The following is a 25931-nucleotide window of genomic DNA, read 5'->3' as shown; positions in this document are numbered from 1 at the left end:
AACCAACAGAATGTTAAAAGACAGACAGAGAAAAGGACAAACATCAAAGCATCACTGCTTATGAAGCTCTGGTTTAGTACAGTGCTCCCAAGGGGGGGCTGGGAGCTTGACTCCAGGGCCTCACACATGGTACAGCGTTTGCTATTCCTGGTGAGCAATCTCCTGGTCCTTAACTTACTGTCCTTTATTAAAATAATGTTTCAACGTCCAAAAAAAAAATTAGTTTCTCCATTGGGGCTTTGTACCTCCCTGATTCCCACTGCTTCTGGCAGACTCTTAGAAGGTGAGAGACAGGAAGAGAGAGAGGAGAGACAACACAGCATCCCTCATGTTGGTTCTGGTTTGTACGGGGGTAGAATTTCTCATCTCTCTGTGACGAGTGTCTGCAAAACACTCTCACCCCCAACCTAGGTCCTTTCCACCATCACGCGCCAGGACCTCAAAGCCCTCTCCCCCCAGTTCCCTTCTCTCTCTCTTTCCCAGTCCTTTGTTTGGTGAATATATCAAACCCTGTCCACGTTTAACTTCATATTTCCCCCCTTTTTTTCTTCACTATTCTAAGCAGTTTATAGTTGAACCCAGATATTACAACATTCCATCCTTACTGCAATTTAATTTAAATTTAATGCTGCTTATAGAACCTAAAGACCAGCTTAACGCTAATCAAAATATACCCTTTTTGGGAGTCTAGCAGTAGCAGCGGGTTAAGTGCACGTGGCACGAAGCGTAAGGACCGGCATTAGGATCCCGGTTTGAGCCCCGGCTCCCCACCTGCAGGGGAGTCACTTCACAGGTGGTAAAGTATGTCTTCAGGTGTCTATCTTTCTCTCCCCCCCTGTCTTCCCCTCCTCTCTCCATTTCTCTCTGTCCTATCTAACAACGATGACATCAATAACAATAACTACAAGAACAATAAAAACAAGGGCAACAAAAAGAAAATAAATAAATAAATATTAAAATATATATATATATATATATATTCCCTTTTCATATGTTTTCCCTTTCTATCCTTGTTTCTTAAATTCCACTTATATGTGAGGCCATCTGGTAGTTAGCCATCTCTTTTTAAAGGCTTATATCACTTCAACATGATTCCTTTAAGCTCCACCCAAGAGAAAGCAAAGGAGATAACTCCATTTTTTAAAGGAGATTTATTTTTATTTGTTTTCATCTTTTCACGCATTTATTTATTAGAGACAGAGAGAAATTGCAAGGGGTGCAGACTGCTGATCTAGCGCAGAGACTCTGCACAAAAGCCCTCAGGGCACTCAGCTGAGCTGCAGGTTCGAACCCCAGTCTCACCAGAAGCCAGAGATTCACCCTGCTGGTAAAAAAGAAAGAAAGAAAAGAAAAGAAAGAAACAAAGAAAGAAAGAGAGAAATAAAGAAGTTGCCAGGGAGGGGGAAATAGAAAGGGAGAGAGACATAGAGACACCTGCTGTCCTGCTTCACTACTTGCTCACTGCATGTAGGGACCAAGGACTTGAATCCCGGTCCTTGCACACTATAATGTGTGCTCTCAATGAGGTGTGCCACTGCCTAGCTCCAACTTCATCATTTTTAACAGCTAAGCAACATTCCATCGCACATATGTACCACAACTCTTTTTGCCACATCTGTTGTTGCTTCTAAGTGTGGGCTGCTACAAATTGTACAGGTATGAACACAGGTGTGTATGGATCTCTTAAAACAGGTATGTCTGTTTGTTTGGGATATATCCCCTAGAAAGGAATTGCTGGGTCATAGGGTAGGTCCATTTCTGGAATTCTAAGAAGTCTCCAGGGGGCTGGACAGTGTGGTGCTGTCAGTTAAGTGCCTCTGGTCCCCTCCTGCAGGGGGAAAGCTTCAGGAGTGGTGAAGCAGGGCTGCAGGTGTCTCTCTTCCTCTCTGTCTCCCCCTTCCCTCTTGATTTTTGGCTGTCTCTATCCAGTTGTGGAGAGGCAGTTGCAGCTGGCGCGTGTGTTTGCCTGTTTGGGCATCACCTGCAGTCCTGCTAGTCAAGCTGCAAGTACAGATGCTAGAAATGCTCCCCTCCCGCCCCACTCAACTAGTAGCAAAGCTCATCTTTTCTTCCTTCACCATATTTCTATCTCTTCAGCCTTTCTTTTAAAAAAAATTTTTTTATCTATATTTATTTATTGGATAGTGACAGCCTGAAGTCGAGAGGAAAAGGGGTGATAAAGAGGGAGAGAGAATGAGGGACACCTGCAGCCCAGCTTCACCATTTGCAACGCTTTCCTCCTGTAGGTGGGGACCGGGGACTCGAACCCTGGTCCTTGCATATTGTAGCACGTGCGTTCAATCAGGTATGCCAGCACCTGGCCTCTATCTTTTGAACCGTTTCCCCCACTTTGTGCTCCCACCTTCATTCTGGGCTGCCTCTTTCTTTCGCTTTGAGAATGGCAAGTCTCTAATTGGTTTCCCCTTTCTCATGCCATTGAAATAACTAACCTCTCTTAACACTCAACGCCAGTCGTGACATTTCTCCGCTTCCGAGGTGCCAGATCACCCCATGGTCTAGGGGTAAAATTGATCTGAGCTCAGAGATTGATCGAGTCCCTGCATAAGTGTCTGGCCTTACACTGGTGCTCACAAAGCTTGTGTCGGTTTGTTTCCAGCTGTCTTTTCTCTGCCATTATTTTATTTTATTTATTTATTTTCTCTTTTGTTGCCCTTGTTTTTTTATTGTTGTTGTAGTTATTACTGTTGTTATTGATGTCGTCGTTGTTGGATAGGACAGGGAGAAATGGTGAGAGGAGGGGAAGACAGAGAGGGGGAGAGAAAGACAGACACCTGCAGACCTGCTTCACCACCTGTGAAGCGACTCCCCTGCAGGTGGGGAGCCGGGGGCTCCAACCGGGATCCTTACTCCGGTCCTTGTGCTTCGCGGCACGTGCCCTTAACCCGCTGCGTTACCCGCCCGACTCCTGATTTTATGCCCTTTTTAAAAAAATACTTTTAAAAAATTTATTTATTTTCCCTTTAGTTGCCCTTTTTTATTGTTGTTGTAGTTATTATTGTTGTTATCGATGTCATTGTCATTGTTAGGACAGAGAGAAATGGAGAGAGGAGGGAAAGATAGAGAGGGGGTAGAGAAAGACAGACATCTGCAAACCTGCTTCACCGCCTGTGAAGCGACTCCCCTGCAGGTGGGAAACTGGGGGCTTGAACCGGGATCCTTAGGCCGGTCCTTGCGCTTCGCACCACGTGCGCTTAACCCGCTGCGCTACTGTCCGACTCCCTTTTACGTCTTTTTAAAGATATTAATTTATTGACTCTTGGGTAGAGGCAGAGAGAGATTAAGAAGGGAGGGGAGATAGAGAGGGAAAGAGACAGACACCTGCAGCCCTGCTCCACTATTCCTGAAGCTTTCTTCCCCCGCAGGTGGGGACCAGGGGCTTGAACCTGGGTCTTTTGCCATTATAATGTGTGCACTTAACCAGGTGCAGAGCCTCCTGGCCCTACACATAGCTGTCTTTAATGTCTTTAATGGGTTGGATTAGGTTCCTCTGGCTGAAAGGCCCTTTCCTCTCGTAAGTCTGCCTGGTGAATTTTACTTTCTGTTCAAGAAAACCTAGGTGCTTTCTTTTGAGGACAAATGGTCTCCCATCTCGGTTTATCTAAGTTCCATAGGAGGAGTGAGAACCCATGTTCGGCTTGTTGTTGACAGGACTCTCTGGCCCTATGACACCGCCACTGGAAGCAGACCCCTTGCAGGAATCATTTCTGAATTCTTCAGTCTCTGCACATCAGACAATGACTAGCAGAGGTGCCTCCCCCGTCCCTTGCCTTTGCGCTCCTACTGAATCCTGAAGGTCCGTCATGTATCTCCCTCAAGGATGACATAAACAGGGGGCCAGGCAGAAGTGCAGCGGGTTAGGCACACCTAGTACGAAGCATAAGGACCTGCACCAGGATCCGGGTTCGAGCCCCCGGCTCCCCACCTGCAGAGGGGGGGGGGGTCATTTCATAAGCGGTGAAGCAGGTCTGCAGATGTCTGTCTTTCTCTCCTTCTCTGTCTTCCCCTCCTCTCTCCATTTCTCTCTGTCCTATCCAATGAAATGAAAAAAATAGCCACCAGGAGCAGTGGATTTATAGTGCTGGCATACAGCCCCAATGATAACTCTGGAGGCAAAAAAAAAAAAAAAAAAGAAAAGAAAAGAAAGACATAAAAAATAAAAAAAAAAAAACAACTACATGAACTGTGGACCCTGAACAAAGAGGCCAGTGAGTATGAGGACAGAGATGCAGTCAGAGAAGTCGCAGACCCTGCTGTGGGACATGAAGACAAAAATCCTGAGTTTCTGTTAGTGATATCCCACAAGCTTCTGCATCTACCCAGCTTCTTCCAAAATGTGGAAGATTGTTAGCTTTTGGTTTCTCTTATTCATGATACTCCTTTTTTTTTTTTTTTGCCTCCAGGGTTATTGCTGGGGCTCAGTGCCTGCACCATAAATCCACAGCTCCTGGAGGCCATTTTTCCCCCTTTGTTGCCCTTGTTTTATCATTGCTTTTATTATTGTTGTTGTTATAGCCATCGTTGTTGGACAGGACAGAGAGAAATGGAGAGAGGAGGGGAAGACAGAGACAGGGAGAGAAAGATAGACACCTGCAGACCTGCTTCACCGCTTGTGAGGTGACCCCCCCCCCCCGCGCGCAGGTGGGGAGCTGGGGGCTCAAACCTGGATCCTTATGCCAGTCTGTGTGCTTCGCGCCATGTGTGCTTAACACACTGTGCTATTGCCCAGCCCCCAATACTATATTTTTAAATGTTATCCAGGGAGCCAGGCGGTAGCACAGCTGGTTAAGTGCACACACCACCACGCTCAAGGACTGGGGTTCCAGATTCACCTGCAGAGAGGAAGCTTCGCAAGAAGTGAAGCAGGTCCGCAGGTATCTATCTTTCTCTCCCACGTCTCCCCCTCCCTTCTCAAGTTTTTCTTACTTTAAAAAACAAAAAAGGGAAAGGAAAAGAATGGCCTCTGGGAGTGGTGGATTTGTAGCGCCTGCACCAAACCCCGGCAATAACCCTGGTGGCAATAAAATTAAAAAAATGTTATCACAGGGTTTGATAATCCAGTAGTAAGAATACTCTTACAGACAAACTAATTTCAACTCAAATTCGATCAAAATGTGGTTCACTTACCAACTCAGTTTCTGTGGTAGCTATGCATCGTCCTTTTAGGAAACTTACACATCGAACACATCTTTACCACAGTTTGAGTTATTCTTTATCGTAGTGTTAAAGATTTTCTTTTCAGATAGAAGAGGGGAACACAAGGGGGTGGGGGAGAGAAGGATATGCCTGCACTGATGGAGTTAGGTTTGAACTTGGGTTGTGAGCATGGCAAAGCTGGTGTACTATCCAGGTAAGCAAGCTTGCCAGCTGCTAGGGTTTTTCCTCACTAAAGAAGGTTACATGGCGGGGCGGGGGAGCGTTGGCACACCTGGTTAAGTGCACACATTACAGTGTACAAGGACCTGGACTCAAACTTCAGCTGCCCTCCATACCTGCAGGGGGAAAGCTTCACAAGTAGTGAAGCCATGCTGAAGGTGTCTATCTCGCTCTTCTCTCCCCATCTCTCTGTCTCTCTCCAGTAATAAATAAAAGATAACATGGAAAAAAACAAAGGATGCAGAAATATATAATTGTTTGTATGCTTCCCAACAATACAGAAATTCTAGATCCAACTAGTTTAATATGTAGTTTTTCATAAACAGATTGACTGTATCAGAAAGCAGCTCACGCCTAGGAAAGTTAAAGACATTTTTAACCAGACTTCCCTGGACAGATGACCCCACCAATATGTCCTGGAGCTCTGCTTCCCCAGAGCCTCACCCCTGAGTAAAATCAGGCCATGAAGATGATGAAGAGGTAGGGAAAGAGAGAGGCAGGCTGGGATATGGATCGACCTGTCCGCCCATGTTCAGCAGGGAAGCAACAACAGAAGCCAGACCTTCCACCTTCTGCATCCCACAATGACCCTGGGTCCATGCTCCCAGAGGGATAAAGAATAGGAAAGCTATCAGGGGAGGGAATGGGACATGGAGATCTGGTGGTGGGAATTGTGTGGAATTGTACCCCTCTTATCCTATGGTTTTATCAATGTTTCCATTTTACAAATAAAATAATACATTAAAATAATTAAAAAGATATTTTAAAGTGTTCTTACTCTTTCAAGGCTCTGAAATAACCAATTCTCCAGGAAAAAAAAAGAAAGAAAATGCCAAAAAAATGTAAGACTCTGTAGTACAAGTCCCAGCAAAATATGTCGTTACTTGTGTTATGATATATGAAATTTTATGATATATGAGATTTTCAATTATCTCCAGAACAGCAAATTTATTTTATAAAAGGTTATAAAATATAATTTTCCTTGATTATTATTAGAGTAGGTTATTGAAATATCTTTTCAGCTTTTTTTTTTCACCAGAGCACTGCTCAGCTCTCTCTGAGTGCCAGTGGAGGAACTGAACCTGGGACTTCGGAGTGTCAAGCATGAGAGTTTCTTGGCATAACCACTATGCTATCTACCCCTTTTCAAATCTTTTCATGTACTGTGTTACAAGGACATGAATCTAATAGAATGAACATGTCCCAGTCATTATCTCTTGACCTGGGACAAATTCGCGCTGTCATAAACGTTTAATTTTCGCTACCCCTTGGATTTTTTTAACTGTGGTCGCCACTTTCAAGATATGTAAAAACGTGGTATGCCATAAGGATAAGTGACCTTGAAGCTGAGGTACGAGAGTTAAATCACATGAATAAAGAAATACAGCTTCCCTGCCCAGCCGTATGTCTCTGGTCGTCTCTGTTACCCGCCCGTGAAGCTAGCCCGGCTAGCTCAGTCGGTAGAGCATGAGACTCTTAATCTCAGGGTCGTGGGTTCGTGCCCCACGTTGGGCGCCATTTGTTGTTCAAATTCGGAGGCTCTAGCTGGCCCGGCTAGCTTCACGGGCAGGTAACAGAGATGACCAGAGACATACGGCTGGGCAGGGAAGCTGTATTTCTTTATTCAGGAACAACGATTCATAAACTAACCCAAACTAATCACCAAACAGAACTCTGTTGCCTCTTTCCCCCGCGACGGCGCTGAGCACTCTCTAACTCTGGAACTCTGGAACCCTCTTGGGGTTCCTTGGGGCGGGGCCAAGCGGGCCCGCGAAACTAGCAGGACTGATCCAATTTTCTTGGCAGGGGGAGAGCTAGAATAACCCAATGTAAAGCATACAACATGAACACTCTGTATTTCTTGATTGTTTGAAATGGAACATTCATCCATCACTATCAATCTCATAGCAATTAGTTCAGGCCAAAGCAGAGGCTTGTAAAATCAAGACATATGAAACAAACAAACAACCTTAGGAGAACCTTCTTCTTAGAGATTCACTTTGATTCCAATGGCTTGCTTAAATTCATGGTTTTGTGGTTCCAAGATGTCATAGAAAACTTGTCTTTTGTCAAAATGATCTCTAATATAAAGTAAATCTTCAACGGAATAGTCATCGTTTTTCCCAGTCCAAACAGTCAAGCTATACCTGCAGTAAAGGAAAACAGAGTCATATAGGTGAAAAATAAGACAGTGCTGAGAAACCCTTAGAAGCCTAGAACTAGTTACTCTCATCACCTCTAGCCCAAGGTTACATACATGAAAAAAATTAATTAACAATGGTGGACCTACACTTTTTAAAAATTTTATTCAGTCATTCCTTGTATAGAGACAGAGAAACTTAAACGGAAGGGGAGACAGAGAGAGAGAGGCACGTGCAGCCCTGCTTCACCATTTGTGAAGGTTCCTCCTGCCAGTGGGGGGCCGGGGGTCTCAAACCCAGGTTCTTGCACATTGTGACATGTGCACACAACTCAGTGCACCACCACCTGGACCCTCTGCAGTTTTTCTTTTCTCTTCTTTCCTTTCCTTTCTTTCCTTCTTTCCTTTTTCTTTTTGCCTCCAGCATTATTGCTGGTGCTCGGTGCCTGCACTACAAGTCCACTGCTCCTGGAAGCTATTTTTCTTATTTTTGTTGCCCATATTGTTATTGTTAATGTTACTGTTACCATTAGTGCTGTTGTTGTTGGATAGGACAGAGAGAAATGGAGAGAGGAGGGGAAGGCAGAGAGAGGGAGAGAAAGACAGACACCTGCAGACCTGTTTCACCACTTGTGAATCGACCCCCCCTGCAGGTGGGGAGCTGGGGCTCGAACTGGGATCCTTACGCTGGTCCTTGAGCTTTGAGCCACGTGCGCTTAACCCGCTGTGCTACTGGCCGGCCCCCCTACAGTTTATTTTCTATGCCAGCCTGCGATGTGTCTGTCCCCTGAACTGTGAGCTCTGTGGTGTAGACACTGGGGTTATCTCAGTCCTAAAGGTCTCCAGCACTGGGGGTAGGGTGGGGGTGGTGGTTCCTTAATGGTGAGGATGAAAGGATACTTGGAAGAAAGCTTTCCAGGAAGATGTTGGGACCTTGCTGTGCCCTCTATCCCTCCTCTCTCAATTTCTCTCTGTCCTGTTCAATGTTGGGATATTGTACAGATGTGGTTGAACACTGGCAGGGCCCACAAGCCACTAGATTTTCATGCAAGTATGATTTACATTTCCCCCACCATGTTATCCCCTCAGGGTGTTGCTAATTTCCGCCAGCTAAAAACTATATCAACCACAACTGAGGAAGTTCCCAGAATGCCTTTTTCTTTTCTCTACCCTCTTCCCTAGCCAATTCCGTCCCGACTTGCCATTTCTGTTTTTACCCTATAAAACCCGTTGCTGTTTCTGGTTTTGCCCCTTTCCCTTTTCTTCCTCTTTTCTCTTCCGCGTCCCGACCTGGAGAAGGGCTGGTGGGCATAGCGGGAGGTGGCCATTTTGCTAGCTCCACGTGGCCTAAACCTGCTGTGCTCACACCCAACTCTGGGATGTCCGCATCAATAAAGATTTGCATTCCCACTCCGCCATGAGTTCTTGGTCTCTCTCTCTCTCTCTCTCTCTCTCTCTCTCTCGTGACGCTAGCCTGGCAGTTCGATAAAGCAAAAAAAAAAAAAATGCCCGCCAGAGTGGTGGACTTGTAGTGTCAGCACCAAGCCCCGAGGATAACCCCAGAGGCAAAGCAACAACAACAACAAAACACAACAAACAGTAATGATATACTCTGTGATCCGTGTCTCAGCTCCTAACTTTGAAACAATATCAAAGCTAGCTCCTGAAAGAAAGATCATTAAAACATATAAGCCATACAGAAAAAAAAGAAAAAGAAAGGAGGGAGGGAAGGAAGGAAGAAAGGAAGAACGAAAGAAAGAAAAAGAAACAAGTAGAAAGAACCGGCCAGAGAGCTAGCCCCGCAGCCAGGACATGCCTTGCTACACACACAGCCCAGCTTCCAGCCCCCACAGCACACACAAGGGGCAAAGGCCCCAGAAGCAGCTCTGTGCTGCGATGCACCTGCCTCTTTCTGCATCTCTCTCTGAACACAGAAAGTGGCTGGAGCCGTCAAGTCAGACATGCCTGAGGCCCCACTCTACAAGAAATCAGTGAATGAATATATGTGAATGTAACGGGGAAAGTTACGTGTTACACCTTCTCTAAACAACCTAGATGATTTCTCCGTCAAGTTTACCAAAAATGTGAAAGAGGAAAACAACGACAGAATAATCTTGATTCCAAATGCAGAAATTCTAACATATTAGCAGGCAGATCCAGCAGCACATGAGAAGGACAGTTTATCACAATAAAGGCCTTCATTCTAGAAATATGAGGACGTTCAATATTATGAAATATTGGCACAAGTAACTTTATTACTTGGCAGGGTGAAATATGATTCTATTTTCATGAGATTGTAAGCAGATGTTTCTTTTATACATGAGCATCTGTTTTCCATACTCCACAATATAGCAATTTGTCAGGCTGGATCTTTTTTTTTTTTTTTTGGATGATTTGTGAAAAATATTTTTGTTAGAATTCTCTACATCTGACTGACATATGTATGTCTGGACATGTCTACCAGAATCTTTCTGGTTTTTATGTTACATAAAAACATATAAATCTTTCCTTTTATAACTTTATACATATAAAGTTATAACATATAAATCTTTCCTTTTATAACTTTGAGGTTTTCTGCATTAACAAGAAAAGGTTTCCCCATTCTGAAAACTTGATAAAAAAAAACAAACAATATCTTGTCTTTCTGCATTTAATGTTTGATGTCCAAGTATTTGATTCATCTGGAGTGTATTTTGAAGAAAAGATTAAGGGAAGGTGTCAGCTTTGATTTTTGTACAGAGCTGATGTGTTGTTCCGACACCAGTTACTGAATATATTCCCCCATGATTAGAAATATCAGGTTTTACTATACTAAGTTCCATGATGAATTTTTTTTGTTTATTGCTGGACTTCTTATGCTGTCTTATTGATTTATCTATGAAAAAGATAACATGAAGATGGTTTTAATATATGTATCTGTATTATACATTCTTTAAAGATTTATTCATTTATTAATGAAAAAGAGGGGGGCTGAGTGGTAGTGCATCCAGTTAAGTGCACATAGTACTAAGCACAAGCACCCATGCAAGGTCCCCTACTCCCCACCTGCAGAGGGGACGCTTCATAAGTGGTGAAGCTGGTCTGTAGGAGTTTATCTTTCTTTCTTCCTCTCTATCTCCCCCTCCCCTCTCAATTTCTCTCTGTTCTACCCAATAAAATGGGAAAAAATGGGGGGAGGTAGATAGCATAATGATTATGCAAAAGAGACTCTTAAGCCTGAGGCTCCAAAGACTCAGGTTCAATCCCCTGTACCACCATAAACCAGAGCTGAGCAGCACTCTGGTAAAAATAAATAAATAAATAAATAAATAAATAAATAAATAAATAAATAAATAAAATGGGGAAAATGTCCTCCAGGACCAGAGGTTTCCTAGTGCTGACACTGAGCCCCAGTGATAACCCTGGAGAGAGGAAGAGGGGGAGGGGGAGGGGGAGGAGAAGGGAGAGAGGGAGAGGGAGAGGGAAAGGGAGAGAGAGAGGGAGAGGGAGAGGGAGAGGGAGAGGGAGAGGGAGAGGGAGAGGGAGAGGGAGAGGGAGAGGGAGAGGGAGAGGCAGAGTGAGGGTATCTGTGAGCTTATAAGAATTAGAATTCAGGAGTCAGGCAGTAGCGCAATGGGTTAAGAGCACATCACGCAAAGCGCAAGGACCAGCATAAGGATCCTGGTTCAAGCTCCCAGCTCCCCACCTGCAGGGGAGTCGCTTCACAGGCGGTGAAGCAGGTCTGCAGGTGTCTGTCTTTCTCTCCCCCTCTTTGTCTTCCCCTCCTCTCTCCATTTCTCTCTGTCCTATCCAACAACGATGACATCAATAACAACAATAATAATTACAACAACAAAACAACAAGGGCAACAAAAGGGAATAAGTAAATTTAAAAAAAGAATTAGAATTAGCATGTACAAACTATTGTATTCACTGTCGAATGTAAAACATTAATTCCCCAATAAAGAAATTTTTAAAAAACTAGAATTCATATGACTATCTTTTCACAGTTTTACATAACCAGCATTTTTTTTTAAGTGCCAGGGCCTCACACATTTGCAATTTCACCATGCCCTGGCTTTTTTTTTTTTTTTATCATTGTTTTAGCGTCAGGTAGAGACCCACACAAAGAGTGTGGGAGACCTCACGTGGCACCCTCGTGTGATGCCGGGTTCTAATCCAGACTGCGAGTGTGGTCAGGTAGGAGTTATTGTCCTGTCTACATGATCACTTCTCATCTTCTTTCCATCTCTGCCCCGCACACTCCCATGCACACACCACTGACTGGTAGACTTACCTACCTGTTTGATTTACTCAACAGCCACAGTAACTGCGCAGAAGACTGCCTGACCAGCGCTGCCCTGACTGGGAACGTGACGGGCTGGCTGAGTTCACCACAGATGTGCTCCATCTCCTTCACCATTGTCCAGCTGTAACCTGAGATGAGAAAGAAAAAGTTTATGGAAAGGAGATCTGAAATGTGAATTCGATTTAAAGGAAAACCAGCACCGTGTACGAATAGGTGAACTCACAAACATTTCCATTTGGGTTCAAAGTGAATTAAAATTCCTCTTGATATTCAAGTAGAAATATTCAGTGGGGGGAAAAAAATAGACAAGTGGCCCAGGAAGTTGACAGCAGGCAGAGCACGGGACTGGCAAGCACGAGTTCTCGAGGGTGATCCCTGACACGACGTGTGTCAAAATGTAGTGGTCTGGTTCTCACTCATTCAGTATTCCCCCACACACCCCAAGTAATAAGTAAAACCAACCTAAAAGCAAAATCAGGCCAGGAAGATGAGGAAGAGGTAGTATTCAAGACTCGTATGTACAGTTTGGTGCTGCATAATACTGCATCTGGGCTCTCTCTCTCTCTCTCTCTCTCTCTCCATCTGGGCTCTCTCTCTCTCTCTCTCTCTCTCCATCTGGGCTGGCTCTCTCTCTCTCTCTCCATCTGGGCTGGCTCTCTCTCTCTCTCTCCATCTGGGCTCTCTCTCTCTCTCTCCATCTGGGCTGGCTCTCTCTCTCTCTCTCCATCTGGGCTCTCTCTCTCTCCATGTGGGCTGGCGCTCTCTCTCTCTCCATCTGGGCTGGCTCTCTCTCTCTCTCTCTCTCTCCATCTGGGCTGGCGCTCTCTCTCTCTCCATCTGGGCTGGCTCTCTCTCTCTCTCCATCTGGGCTGGCTCTCTCTCTCTCTCCATCTGGGCTCTCTCTCTCTCTCTCTCTCTCTCTCTCTCTCCATCTGGGCTGGCGCTCTCTCTCTCTCCATCTGGGCTGGCTCTCTCTCTCTCTCTCCATCTGGGCTCTCTCTCTCTCCATGTGGGCTGGCGCTCTCTCTCTCTCCATCTGGGCTGGCTCTCTCTCTCTCTCTCTCTCTCCATCTGGGCTGGCGCTCTCTCTCTCTCCATCTGGGCTGGCTCTCTCTCTCTCTCCATCTGGGCTGGCTCTCTCTCTCTCTCCATCTGGGCTCTCTCTCTCTCTCTCTCTCTCTCTCTCCATCTGGGCTGGCTCTCTCTCTCTCTCTCCATCTGGGCTGGCTCTCTCTCTCTCTCTCCATCTGGGCTGGCGCTCTCTCTCTCTCCATCTGGGCTCTCTCTCTCTCTCTCTCTCCATCTGGGCTCTCTCTCTCTCTCTCTCTCTCTCTCTCTCCATCTGGGCTGGCGCTCTCTCTCTCTCTCTCTCTCTGTCTCTCTGTCTCTCTCTCCTTCTGTCTCCACCAGGGTTTTCTCTAGAGCTTCATGCCTGCAGGATTTTGTCATTCCAGGCGAATTCATTTTTTATTTTATTTTATTTTGGTTAAAGGGTGGGAGAGAGAGAGAGAGGGAGAAGGGGAGGGAGAGAAAGGGGGGAGGGGGGAGGGAGAAAGGGGGAGGGAGAAGGGAAGGGAGAGAGGGGGCGAGGGGAGAGGGAGAGGGAGAGGCAACACAGGTCAGGACACTTCTTTGCATGGCACCTCCATGTTGTGGCTGGGAGCTTGAACCTGGATCCTGCAGAGCAAAGCAGATGGTCGGTTGGATGAACTACCTTCTACCCCACCCCCTTTCATAAAAAAACAAATAAAGCAAGTCTTTAAAAGACTTTATCGATTGGCTGATTGATGAGACTAGAGATGAAAAGAAAGCGAACCAGAGCATGAGCTCGAGCGAGAAGCGTGGAGCTGGGATCAGATTCCGGGCCTCACGTACGTGAGCTCAGCTTACTGCCTGCTGCAGCACCTCCAGCAGCTACACTGAAGCTTAGGGGAAAACAAATAGATGCCAGTGAAATAGCTCACTTGGACAGTGCGTACAACTCAGCTTGTGCTACGTGCAAGATTCCAGGTTCCAGCCCCCCGCACCCCACCTGCGGGGGGCGGGGGGACACGCTTCACAAGCAGTGCAGCAGGGCTGCAGTTGTCTCTCTGTCTCTCTATCTTCCCCTCCCCCCTCTCAATTTCTCTGTCCCAGCCAATAACATGGGAAAAAAGGGACCTACATTTGGAGTTTTTTCTAATATCTTAGGAGCAGAGTCCATGCTCCTCAGCCTTTTTTTTTTAAAATATTTATTTACTTACTCCTTTTTGTTGCCCTCATTGCTTTATTGTTGTTGTTGGATAGGACAGAGAGAAATGGAGAGAAGAGGGGAAGACAGAGGGGGAAGAGAAAGACAGACACCTGCAGACCTAGGTCACCGCCTGTGAAGGGAACTCCCCTGTAGGTGGGGAGCCCGGGGCTCAAACTGGGATCCTTAAGATGGCCCTTGTGCTTTGCGCCACAGGCGCTTAACCCGCTGCGCTACCGCCCGGCTCCTACTCCTCACTCTTAAGCATATACTTACCCCTACATCTGGCTTCACATCATTTCTTAAAAAGTGTTTTTTTTTTTGTTATCTTTATTTATTGGATAGAGATAGCCAAAAAATGAGAGGGAAGGGGATGGTAGAGAGGGAGAGAGACAGAGAGACACTTGCAGCCCTGCTTCACCACTTGAGAAGCTTCCCTTCCCCTCGCAGGTGGGGACCAGGGTCTCGAACCCGGGTCCTTGCACACTGTAACATGTGTGCTCAACCAGGTGCACCACCGCCCGGCCCCTGGTTATACATCATTTAAAAGCCTCTTATTCTACTTTCTTACACCTTTCATCTTACAGAGAAATTTTGGCCAAAAAATAAAGCATAAAATGTTTACAAGTTCAAAGAGGCCACTAATGGATGGTTTTGAAACAGGCAGGTTCTGCATATTTGTAACTCTGCAAATCATCATTCCCCATGAATGCTGAGTGATGGGATGCCGCCAAATTAATACGGTATCCATCAAAAAACAAAAGCAGAAAGAAGGATCGTTTATAGAGCTCATCATCTTTTTTTTTTTTTTCTTTCCTTTTGATAGAGAGGAAGAGGGAGGGGTGGGACAGGGGCAAGGTGTGGAGGGGAGAAGACACCAACCACAGCACCAAAGCGTCCTTTTTTTCTTTTTTGCCTCCAAGGTGATCTCTAGGGTTCGGTGCTGGCACGATGAATCCTGTGCTCTTGGTGGCTATTTTTTCCATTTTATTGGACAGGACAGAGAGAAACTGAGAAAGGGAAGGGAAAAGAGAGAGAGAGAGAGAGAGAGAGAGAGAGACAGAAAGACACCTGCAGACCTGCTTCACTATTTCTGAAGCATCTCCCCTACAGGTGGGGAGCGACTTGAACCCGGACCCTTGCGAGGGTCCTTGCACTTAGTACTTTGTGCACTTAACTGGGTGCGCCATCTCCAGGCCCCACAAGGCTTCCTTTCATGAGCTGGGGGCCCGTTTCAAACCTGGGTTCTGAAGAAACACACTATCCAAGTGAACTATTTTGCAGGCCTTACACATGTCGTTAGGACAGATAGTCCTCTCTCAGGTTTTGGGGAATGTTTCTGGTTTTATATTAAAGAAGTCTTTTTTATACAGAAGTTCTTTCTTTATCGATGGGAGAATGTTCTAAGGCCATCAGTAGATGCCTGGGACTTTGGCTAGCACTACAACCTATATATCCTCGAATTAACTTCTGAATGTAGGATCCCATGTACCATAGTCATGTATACAGACCTAAGATAAAGTCACTTTGTAAGTCAGGGCCAGAATTACATTAACTAGTAGTAAAACAGGCCAACGAACAATATAACCTTTAACCATAAAAGGCATAATGCAAATGTAGCCTCTCTCAAAATATCTTACTGTGTAGAGTTTTGTTAATTCAGGCTTCACCGTGGTAATTGAGATCAAGAAAAGTGAAAACTGTGAATAGGAGAAACTACTATGTTTAGTGCACATTTTAATTTGAGTATAGTTTTGGTTTTTTTTTTTTTTAAAAAAAAAACACTTTAAAATTACTACCATCATTGACTTTCTCCGGATGCCATCCTGTTGTCCAACCCAAGGAAAAGGTCACATCTGGAAAGAAGGATGTCACGGTGTCTATAAAAGGCTTTGCAGCCACTGCTCTGCTAGTTCCGTCTGGACCAGGAAGAACGTCAGCATTGATCCACACAGGGCGTTTGAGCTGCGGCTTCACGTTTTCCAAGAGCATCATGGATGGCTGTACAGCTGCCAGGCTGAAAACAGAGTTTGATGTTGATGAGATCTAGTCCTGAAGTAAAAGCAAAGTCTGAAGCAGCTCTTTTTTTTTTTTTTTTTAGACAGGTGGTTATCAGATGCTCAGGTTAATCATAAAAGCATAATACAATGATGCCTGAGTAAAGTGAAATATCAAAGAATGAAAGCTTACGCCATATATTCAAAGTATGAGCCAAATGTCAAAAGATATATACTTTTTTTTTTTTTAAACCAGAGCGCTGCTTGGCTCTGATTTATGGTGGTACAGGGGACTGAACCTGGAACTTTGGAATCTCAGGCTTGAGAGTCTCTTTGCATAACTACTATGCTATCTACCTCCACCCAAGATCTACACATCTATATAGCTGAAGATTATTATTATGAAGATTATTTGAAGTTACAGTTCTTTTTTTTAAATCTGTTTTTTTTTTCCTCCTGGGTTATTGCTGGGGCTCAGTGCCAGCACTATGAGTCCACTGCTCCTGGTGGCCATTTTTTCCCTATTTATTTATTTATCTATTATCTATACTAGAGAGAAATTGAAGAGAGAATGGAGATAGAGAGGAAGAAAGATAGACACTTGTAGATCTGCTTTGCCACTTGTGAATCAACCCCCCAACACACACACACACACAGGTGGAGAGCCCGGGGATTGGACCTGGATCTTTGCGCTTAGTGCTACGTGTGCTTAACAGGTTGCACCACCACCCGGCCCCCTGAAGTTTCTATAAAAATATGAATAATGAGACTGGCAGGTGGCTCCCCCAACAGAGTTCACATGGACCTGGGTTTGAGTCCCTACTACGTGGGGACTGTATACTGAGTAAGCTTCAGTGGGGCCGGGTGGTGAGCACACGTTACAATGCAAAGGGTTTTGAAGGTTTGAGCCCTTCAAAAGTGGTGAAGCAGTGTTGCAGGTGTAAACGGGTTGTGATTCACCTAAACAAATGTACTAGCAAATTGCAAGGTTTAGAGGCTGGGTGATGGCGCACCTGGCCAGGCACATGTTACAGCGCACAAGGACCAGGGTTTGAGCCCCCAGTCCCCACTGCAGGGACAAAGCTTTGTGAGTGGTGAAGCAGGGCTGCAGGTGTCTCTCTGCCTCTCTCACTTTCTATCTTTCCCTCCCCTCTCAATCTCTCACCATCGCTATCCAATAATAAATGAATAAAGTTTTTAAAAAATGACAGTTAATCTTACTCTTTATGATCAATTCTTCCAAAATAGTATAACTTCTTAAAAGCCATGATCCACATTCTTTTAAAAAATATTTTTATTATTTTTATTTGTTATTGGATAGAGATGGAGAGAAATTGAAAAGGAACGAAAGAGAGGGAGAGAGACAGAGAGATACCGGAAGACTTGTTTCATCATTCGTGAAGCTTTCCTCCTGAAGGAGGGAACCAGGGGCTTGAACCTGGGTCCTTATGCACTGTAATGCACCTGGTTAGGCATGCCACCTAACCTATTCTATGAGATAGGGGTTTCACGTGAGAGAGAGACCACAGCATCACTCTGATACACGCACTGCCAGGAAGCAAACTGGAAGCCTTAGACATGCAAATCCTGCACTCTCAGTTGCATTATTTCCCCAAATATTCTTACTCCTTTTATGTTCTTCTCTCACCCCCAGGGTTATCACTGGGGTTCAGTGCTGGTACTACAAATCCACTGCTCCTGGTGGCCATTTTTCCTTTTTTTTTTTTTTTCCTTGTTTCTTTATTTGACAGGACAGAGAATTTGAGAGGGGAGGGAGACAGAGAGGAAGAGAGAAAGACACCTGCAGACCTACTTCACCGCTTATGAAGCTTCCCCCTGCAGGTAGGAAGCAGGGGCTTGAACCCAGATCCTTGTGTGTGGTAACATGTGTGTTCAACCTAGTGTGTGACCCACCCCCAAATATTATTTCTAAGGAACACCTCAGTAATTGGAGAATTTGAAATAATTCCCTGTATATAGCTACCATAAATGAAATGGAATATGCATAAATTACCCCAACTACTGCCAACTCTCTGTCCCCTGGATCATTTTTTAGTGGAAGTACGTTTTTTTCTTTCTCAATTTTACTGGATAGGACAGAGAGAAATTGAAAGAGGAGGGGAAGACAGAAAGAGAGAAGGAGAGAGAGAGAGAGACCTGCAGACCTGCTTCATGCTCCCTGCAGGTGGAGAGTGTGGGACCAAACCCAGATCCTTGCAAAGGCCCCTGTGCTTTGCACTATGTGTGCTTAACTGGTACGCTACTGCCCAGCCCCCTAAAGCAGGTTTTTAAAGTTGCCGTACTGTAAGTGTCACTAATAAGAAATTCTTTTTAAAAAAATAACTTGATTTTTGGCTTCATGAGTTCCCATGAGGCAATTTTAGCAAACAACAGGGTGGCTCTTAGTTCTGTGACTGGAATACGCTGGGCATCTAATTCCCGTCTTCAGTTTAAGGTTGCACAGGCGGAGATAACCTGCGGTGACTCAGGAGACAGACTGTTGTGGACGGACCTCTTGAAATCCAGCTTGATGCCTTTGTTGCTCTGCAGGACTGCCCCCAACCATTCCTGTAAAGTGAGGTCGCTGCTTGTTTCGGGAGGGTGGGCCATGATTGGCTGGACGTGTTCGGATCCATCACTTGGAAGAAGGACGTCAGCCTCTATCATGTGAGCAGGGCCTGTACAAACAACCTTAAGTGAATGCTGACATAGGAGACACACTGCCAGTAACTTGTGGAGAAAAAACAAAACACTCTCTGGTCTCTGCTCCCAAGAACTCTCAGAAAAACAAGTATTAAACAGGACAGAATTCCTCCCTTTGGAGAGCAAACGAAAGCAACTTCAAACAGTATCCCTCCAATAATAGAAATACATACTAAGATACACTATCCAAATACAATAGAGCATAGGACACCGAACACACATGCATTTTTGTAATAAAACATGGGATTTCAAGGAATTTTCCTGGTTGGATCACATCATTTCAAGTTCTGTACCAGCCTTCTAGTGATAAGGCTTAGAATATCTCTAGCTGCTCCAGTCAACAGGGGACTTCAGGGGTAAAGGTTGATAAAACTGTCACAATGGTCACCTATATAGTAAAAGGATATATATATATATTTAAAAATTAAATCTTCATTTATTTATTAGATAGAAAAGTCAGATATCCAGAGAGAAGGAGGTGATAGAAAGGGAGAGAGACAGAGAGACACCTGCAGCCCTGCTTCACCACCTGCAAATCTTTCCCCTGCGGGTGGGGACCGGGGCTGAGACCGAGTCCTTGCACATTGTGATACATGCGCTCAACCAGGTGCGCCACCTCCCCGCCCCTGGACTCACTTTTCAGCGCCTCATCGAGGTGAGCCTTACAGTTTGCTGCGTGATACCAGGTGATCAGGGCGCCATCTTCTGTTGCTATGAGGTTATTTCTCAGAAAATATTCCAGTATGTTTTCACTCCAAGATCCTAAAATTATAACATTTACACTGAGAAGAATAAAACTTTTGAATATGTTATATATTAAATATGATACATATAATAAAATTATAATTAAATAATTAAACATATTATAAAGTATGTTATAATTAAATATATTATAATTAAATATAATATATATAATAAAAAGGGACAGGGATAGGAAATGAGGGAGAAAATGATATAACCAAGTTGGCAAAAAATATAAGGTTTAAAAACACTGAGAAAAAGTATTACGTTGTTGGCAGGCATATAGTATATATTGTTACATATCATCAAAGTAATAATTGGTAAGCAAAGAGGATCATTCAAAATAATTAGTAAGCAAAGAGGATCATCACTCAAAAGAGGATCATTTTTATAGGGTAAAAAAATCACTAAATTTTATATTTGAGAAAGGTGAGTGTTATATTATGTGAAAAAAGATCATTCAAAACATATAGACGTACAGAGGAAGAAAAAAGCTATTTTAATAACTGATAAGTTTTTATGATTTAGCTGATTCATCCACCTAAAGCTCCATTCTAGTTTATATTAAACAATTATTATTATTGTTGTTGTTATTATTATTATTATATGCCACCAGAATCATTGTTGGGGTTTGGTGCTGGCATTACAAATCCACTGCTCTAGTGGTCATTCTGTCCCGTTCCCCCCCACACACCTTTTTTTTCTTACTGTCTTTATTTGATAGGACAGAGAGAAATTGAGAGGGAATAGTAGAGACAGACACCTGCAGACTTGCATCACTGCTCATGAAGCTTCCACCCTGCAGGAGGGGGAGTCTGCTTGAACTCAGGTCCTTGTGCATGGTGCCTTGTGCACTTCACCAGGTGTGCCATTGCCCAGCCCCCCTATATTAAAAAATTTAGACCCCTAAATTACACAAGAAATATTCCTCTTCAGGGCATGAGTCTCAGCAGTATTAGTATGAGAAATCAGATAAGTTCATGATTCAGTATTCATACATTTTCTATTTCTTTATTGGGGAATCAATGTTTTACATTCAACAGTAAATACAATAGTTTGTACATCCATAAAATTCCCCAGATTCCCATTTAACAATACAACCCCCACTATGTCATTCATCATCTTTCATGGACCTGTATTCTCCCCACCCACCCACCCACCCCAGAGTCTTTTACTTTGGTGTAATATTCCAATTCCATTTCAGGTTTGACTTGTGTTTTCTTTTCTAACCTTGTTTTTCAACTTTGGCCTGAGAGTGAGATCATCCCATATTCATCCTTCTGTTTCTGACTTATTTCACTCAACATGATTTTTTCAAGGTCCATCCAAGATCGGCTGAAAATGGTGAAGTCGCCATTTTTTACAGCTGAGTAGTATTCCATTGTGTATATAGACCACAACTTGCTCAGCCACTCATCTGTTGTTGGACATCTGGGTTGCTTCCAGGTTTTGGCTATTACAAATTGTGCTGCCAAGAACATATGTGTACACAGAACTTTTTGGATGGATGTGTTGAGTTCCTTAGGATATATCCCCAGGAGGGGAATTGCAGGGTCATAGGGTAGGTCCATTTCTAGCCTTCTGAGAGTTCTCCAGACTGCTCTCCACAGAGGTTGGACCTATTTACATTCCCACCAGCAGTGCAGGAGGGTTCCTTTGACCCCACACCCTCTCCAGCATTTGCCGCTGTTGCCTTTTCTGATGTATGACATTCTCACAGGAGTGAAGTGATATCTCATTGTTGTCTTTATTTGCATTTCTCTGACAATCAGAGACTTGGAGCATTTTTTCATGTGTTTCTCAGCCTTTTGGATCTCTTCTGTGGTGAATATTCTGTCCAAGTCCTCCCCCCATTTTTGGATGGGGTTATTTGTTGTCTTGTTGTTGAGTCTGGCAAGCTCTTTATATATGTTGGTTATTAAACTCTTATCTGATATATGGCATGTAAAGATCTTCTCCCATTCTGTGAGGGGTCTCTTGGTTTGGGTAGTGGTTTCTTTTGCTGTGAAGAAGCTTTTTAATTTGATGTAGTCCCATAGGTTTATACTTGCCTTAGTCTTCCTTGTAATTGGATTCGTTTCATTGAAAATGTCTTTAAAATTTATGCGGAAAAAAATACTGCCAATATTTTCCTCTAAGTATCTGATAGTTTCTGGTCTAACATCCAAGTCCTAGATCCACTTGGAATTTACTTTTGTATTTGGTGAAATACAGTGATTCAGTTTCATTCTTCTGCATGTTTCAACCCATTGTTTCCAACACCATTTGTTGAAGAGACTCTGCTTTCCCCATGTAATAGTCTGGGCCCCTTTGTCAAAGATTAGATGTCCATACGTGTGGGGACAGCTTACTTCTGGGCTCTGAATTCTATTCCACTGGTCAGTGTCTCTGTTCATGTTCCAGTACCAAGCAGTTTTGATGACAATGGCCCTATAATACAGTTTGAGATCTGGGAGTGTGATGCCTCCGGTTCTGTTCTTTTTTCTCAAGATTGTTTTGGCAATTCTAGGTCTTTTCTGGTTCCAGATAAACATTTGTAGCATTTTTTCTATTCTCCTAAAAAATGTGCTTGGGATCTTGATGGGGATAGCATTAAATTTGTAGATGGCTCTGGGTAATATATTCATTTTGATGGTGTTAATTCTTCCAACCCATGAACATGGAATATCTTTCCACTTCTTTGTGTCTTTTTCAATTTCTTTGAGTAGTGACTCATAATTTTCAGTATACAAGTCTTTCACTTCCTTGGTTAGATTTACTCCTAGATATTTTATTGTTTTTGTTGCTATAGAAAAAGGAACTGATTTCTGGATTTCAATTTCTTCTAACTTAGTGTTTGCATAGAGGAATGCCACTGACTTTTGAATGTTAATTTTATAGCCTGACACCTTACTGTATTGCCTGATGATTTCCAAAAGCTTCTTGCTGGAGTCCTTAGGTTTTTCCATGTATACTATCATGTCATCTGCAAATAAGGAGAGTTTGACTTCTTCTCTTCCAATCTGTATGCTTTAATTCCTTGCTCCTGCCTGATTGCTATGGCAAGAACTTCCAACACTATGTTGAATAGTAATGGTGATAGTGGGCAGCCCTGTCTAGTACCTGATCTGAGGGGAAATGCTTCCAATTTTTCACCATTGAGTATGATGTTGGCTGTAGGTTTGCTATATATAGACTCCACTATCTTCAGGAATTTTCCATCTATTCCCATTTTTTGTAGTGTTTTGATCATGAAGAGATGTTGTATTTTGTCAAAGGCTTTCTCTGCATCTATTGATATGACCATGTGGTTTTTGGTCTTGCTTTTGTTGATGTGGTGGATCACATTGATTGATTTACGTATATTAAACCAACCTTGCATGCCTGGGATAAACCCCACTTGGTCATGATGAACAATCTTTTTGATATACTGCTGTATCCGGTTGGCTAGAATTTTGTTCAATATTTTCGCATCTATGTTCATCAGAGATATTGGTCTGTAGCTTTCTTTTTTGGTTGTGTCCCTGTCTGCTTTTGGTATCAGGGTGATGTTGGCTTCATAGAAGCTGGCAGGGAGTATTCCAGTGTCTTCAATCTTCTGGAAGACTTTTAAAAGTAGAGGTATTAGTTCTTCTTTGAAAGTTTTGTAGAATTCATTTGTAAAACCATCTGGTCCAGGACTTTTATTTTTGGGGAGATTTTTGATAACTGTTTCAATTTCATTAGCTGTGATGGGCCTGTTCATGTTATCCACTTCCTCTTTACTTAGTTTTGGAAGTTGGTAGGTATCTAGGAAATCATTCATTTCTTTCAGGTTCTCTAGCTTGGTGGCATATAGTTGTTCATCGAAGCCTCGCATGATATGTTGAATTTCTGCAGTATCTGTTGTGATTTCTCCTCTTTCATTTACTATCCAATTTATTTGGGTCTTCTCCCTTTTTTGTTTTGTGAGTCTGGCTAAAGGCTTGTCGATTTTGTTTACTCTTTCGAAGAACCAACATTTACTTTCGTTGATCTTTTGTATGGTTTTCCTATTCTCAATGTTATTTATTTCTGTCCTAACTTTAGTGATTTCTGTCCTTCTGGTTGCTCAGTATTCATAAATTTATTAAATAGCACATGCAAATTATACATAATTCTCATATTTACAGTTAGTTACCTTGACTGCCTCCTAATTATTAAAATATCTACATGAAAGATTAAAAGCATGGAGTCCAAGTCTCTCTATAACATATCATAGCTCAATATAACACGGAGAAGCTGAAAAATGGTGAACCTAGGACTTTGGACCTTCAGGCATGACAGTCTCTTGGTGTAATCATTATGCTATCTACTACCACATGTCTCTCTTCCTCTCTCCCTATCTCTCCCTCCCTTCTCAATTTCTCTCTATCCTATCAAGTAAAATAGAAAAAGGAAAAAAAATCTTCAGCAGGGACAGTGAATTCCTAGTGTAGTCATCACGCCCCAGCGATAACCCTGGTGGCAATAAAAGCAAGAAAAGGAAAAAGAAAATATACTTACAGCACTTTTATCACAGTAATGACACGCCTTGTTGTTTATCCAAAGGAGCTGAAAACTTATGTCTACACAAAACACTTACACACAGTTGTTTACATAAATTATCCTTCATAATGGCCCCAAACTTGGAGGCAACTGGTAAGTCAGTCCCTTGGTGGGTGAATGACTAAACTGAATACGCCAAGACAATGGAATATTGCTGGGCAACATAAAGTGAGTTATCAAATGAATAAATACATAGAAGTGAGTTATCAAATGAATAAATACATAGAAGTGAGTTATCAAATGAATAAATACATAGAAGTGAGTTATCAAATGAATAAATACATAGAAGTGAGTTATCAAGCCATGAAAAGAGAAGGAGAAACTGATATGCAAGTGAAAATGGAAGTTAAAGAATTCAACTTGAGGGGGGCTAGGCAGTGGCACACCTGGTTAAGTGCTCACATTACAGTGCACAAGGACCTGGGTTCAAGCCCCTGGTCTCCACCTGCAGGGGGAAGTTCCACAAGAGGTGAAGCAGGGCTGCAGATGTCTCTCTGTCTCTCTCCTCTCAATTTTTCTCTGTCTTTATTCAATAATAAACTTTTTTTTTTAACCAGAGCACTACTCAGCTCTGGCTTATGGTGGTGTGGGGGATTGAACTTGGGACTTGAGAGCCTGAGGCATAAAAGTCTCTTTGCATAATCATTATGCTATACCCTCACCCCATAAACCAATTTAAAAAAAAAAAAAAAAAAAAGTCAACTCCTGGACAGACAACCCCACCAATATGTCCCGGAGCTCCAATTCCCCAGAGCCCCACCCCACTAGGGAAAGAGAGAGACAGGCTGGGAGTATGGATCAACCTGCCAAGGCCCATGTTCAGCGGGGAAGCAATTACAGAAGCCAGACCTTCCACCTTCTGCATCCCACAATGACCCTGGGTCCATGCTCCCAGAGGGATAATAGGAAAGCTATCAGGGGAGGGGATGGGATACGGAGTTCTGGTGGTGGGAATTGTGTGGAGTTGTACCCCTCTTATCCTATGGTTTTGTCAGTGTTTCCTTTTTATAAGTAAAAAAAAAAAAAAGAAGTTAACTTGAAAAGGAGACATACTGTATGATTCCCAATTACATGACATGATGGGGGGGAGGCAAAACTGCAAACAATCAAAAGGTAAGCGTAGGGGACCTGGGGTCTTGTTGGCAGCAAAACTACTTTCTATGACAATATAATGGCATATTCAGGGATATTCTCCATTTCCTCAAGCCCACTGAATGTTCCTCGCCGTGTGTGAAGCCTACATGGAGGAAAATAGGGGCTTGGGCTGATTTTGGGTCTGTGCAGGCTCACAAAAATGAATGCATTACTTGGTTCCTGGGCGACTGGCTCTTCCGTATGGGGGAAGGGATCCAGGTCTTCTGAGGAATCCGTATCTGTCAATAATAAATCCTTTAAACCCCAGGAACAATCCCTTCTGAGTCGCCACCAGATGCTTCTCCCTGCAGGCTTGCACCTAGAACCACAGCTCAGGTGCTCCTGAAACCAGGACCCCAAGAGCTCCGGAAGGGAGAAAGGATGAGGCACCCAGAGAAGTCTCCCCCCCCCAAAAAAAAAAAAAAAAAAAAAAAAAAAAACCAAACCAATCCCCAACTTCCTGATTCCAGGCCGGAGAAAAGGCGGGACGGCTCCTGGGGAATCTGGTCCCCAAAGCAGAGAGCCCCCATCCCTGCTGGCGCTTACCCGGGATGCTGGCGCTGGTTGCCATGGTGATGGGCGCCCGTAGGCCACGCAGGCGCAGAGCGGTGGGCGCCTCGGCCTGGTCCCAGGTGGTGGGGAAACCCGGCTGGAGGAAGAGCCGGGCGGACGGAGGGAGGCGCGGCTCCCGGGGCGGAAGCGGAAGCTGCGTTGCGCATGCGCCAGAGGCCCGGGAGCACCTGCACCTGCCCCTAAGGC

The 25931-nt window shown here is 43.8% G+C and overlaps 1 protein-coding gene and 1 non-coding gene across 4 annotated transcripts in view; one reads left to right on the top strand and one right to left on the bottom strand.

Annotated features, from left to right (window-relative positions):
* The window catches only part of FAM151B (family with sequence similarity 151 member B), a 40922-nt gene extending 15051 nt beyond the window's left edge, over positions 1 to 25871 (bottom strand). Inside the window, exons 1-7 of one of the 3 annotated variants that reach the window (XM_007519118.3) lie at positions 25719 to 25871; positions 19389 to 19514; positions 18562 to 18727; positions 15852 to 16069; positions 11815 to 11950; positions 7364 to 7541; positions 1138 to 1324 (exon numbers count right to left, since the gene is read on the bottom strand). In XM_007519118.3, the coding sequence (XP_007519180.1) occupies positions 7382 to 7541; positions 11815 to 11950; positions 15852 to 16069; positions 18562 to 18727; positions 19389 to 19514; positions 25719 to 25743 (831 nt within the window). In that variant the 5' untranslated portion in view covers positions 25744 to 25871 and the 3' untranslated portion in view covers positions 1138 to 1324; positions 7364 to 7381. Of the gene's footprint in view, positions 1 to 1137; positions 1325 to 7363; positions 7542 to 11814; positions 11951 to 15851; positions 16070 to 18561; positions 18728 to 19388; positions 19515 to 25718 lie in introns of those variants that run through there. The other 2 variants (XM_060201102.1, XM_060201101.1) reach the window with 2 other exon arrangements.
* TRNAK-CUU (transfer RNA lysine (anticodon CUU)) lies at positions 6837 to 6909 on the top strand. The gene has a single exon. It is a non-coding gene; the product is annotated as a tRNA-Lys (tRNA).
* Positions 25872 to 25931: the final 60 nt, after the last annotated feature.

This window comes from Erinaceus europaeus, chromosome 11 (genome assembly GCF_950295315.1).
Source record: "Erinaceus europaeus chromosome 11, mEriEur2.1, whole genome shotgun sequence".
Classification (NCBI taxonomy): domain Eukaryota; kingdom Metazoa; phylum Chordata; class Mammalia; order Eulipotyphla; family Erinaceidae; genus Erinaceus; species Erinaceus europaeus.
This window is presented reverse-complemented; position numbering and strand designations above follow the sequence as displayed.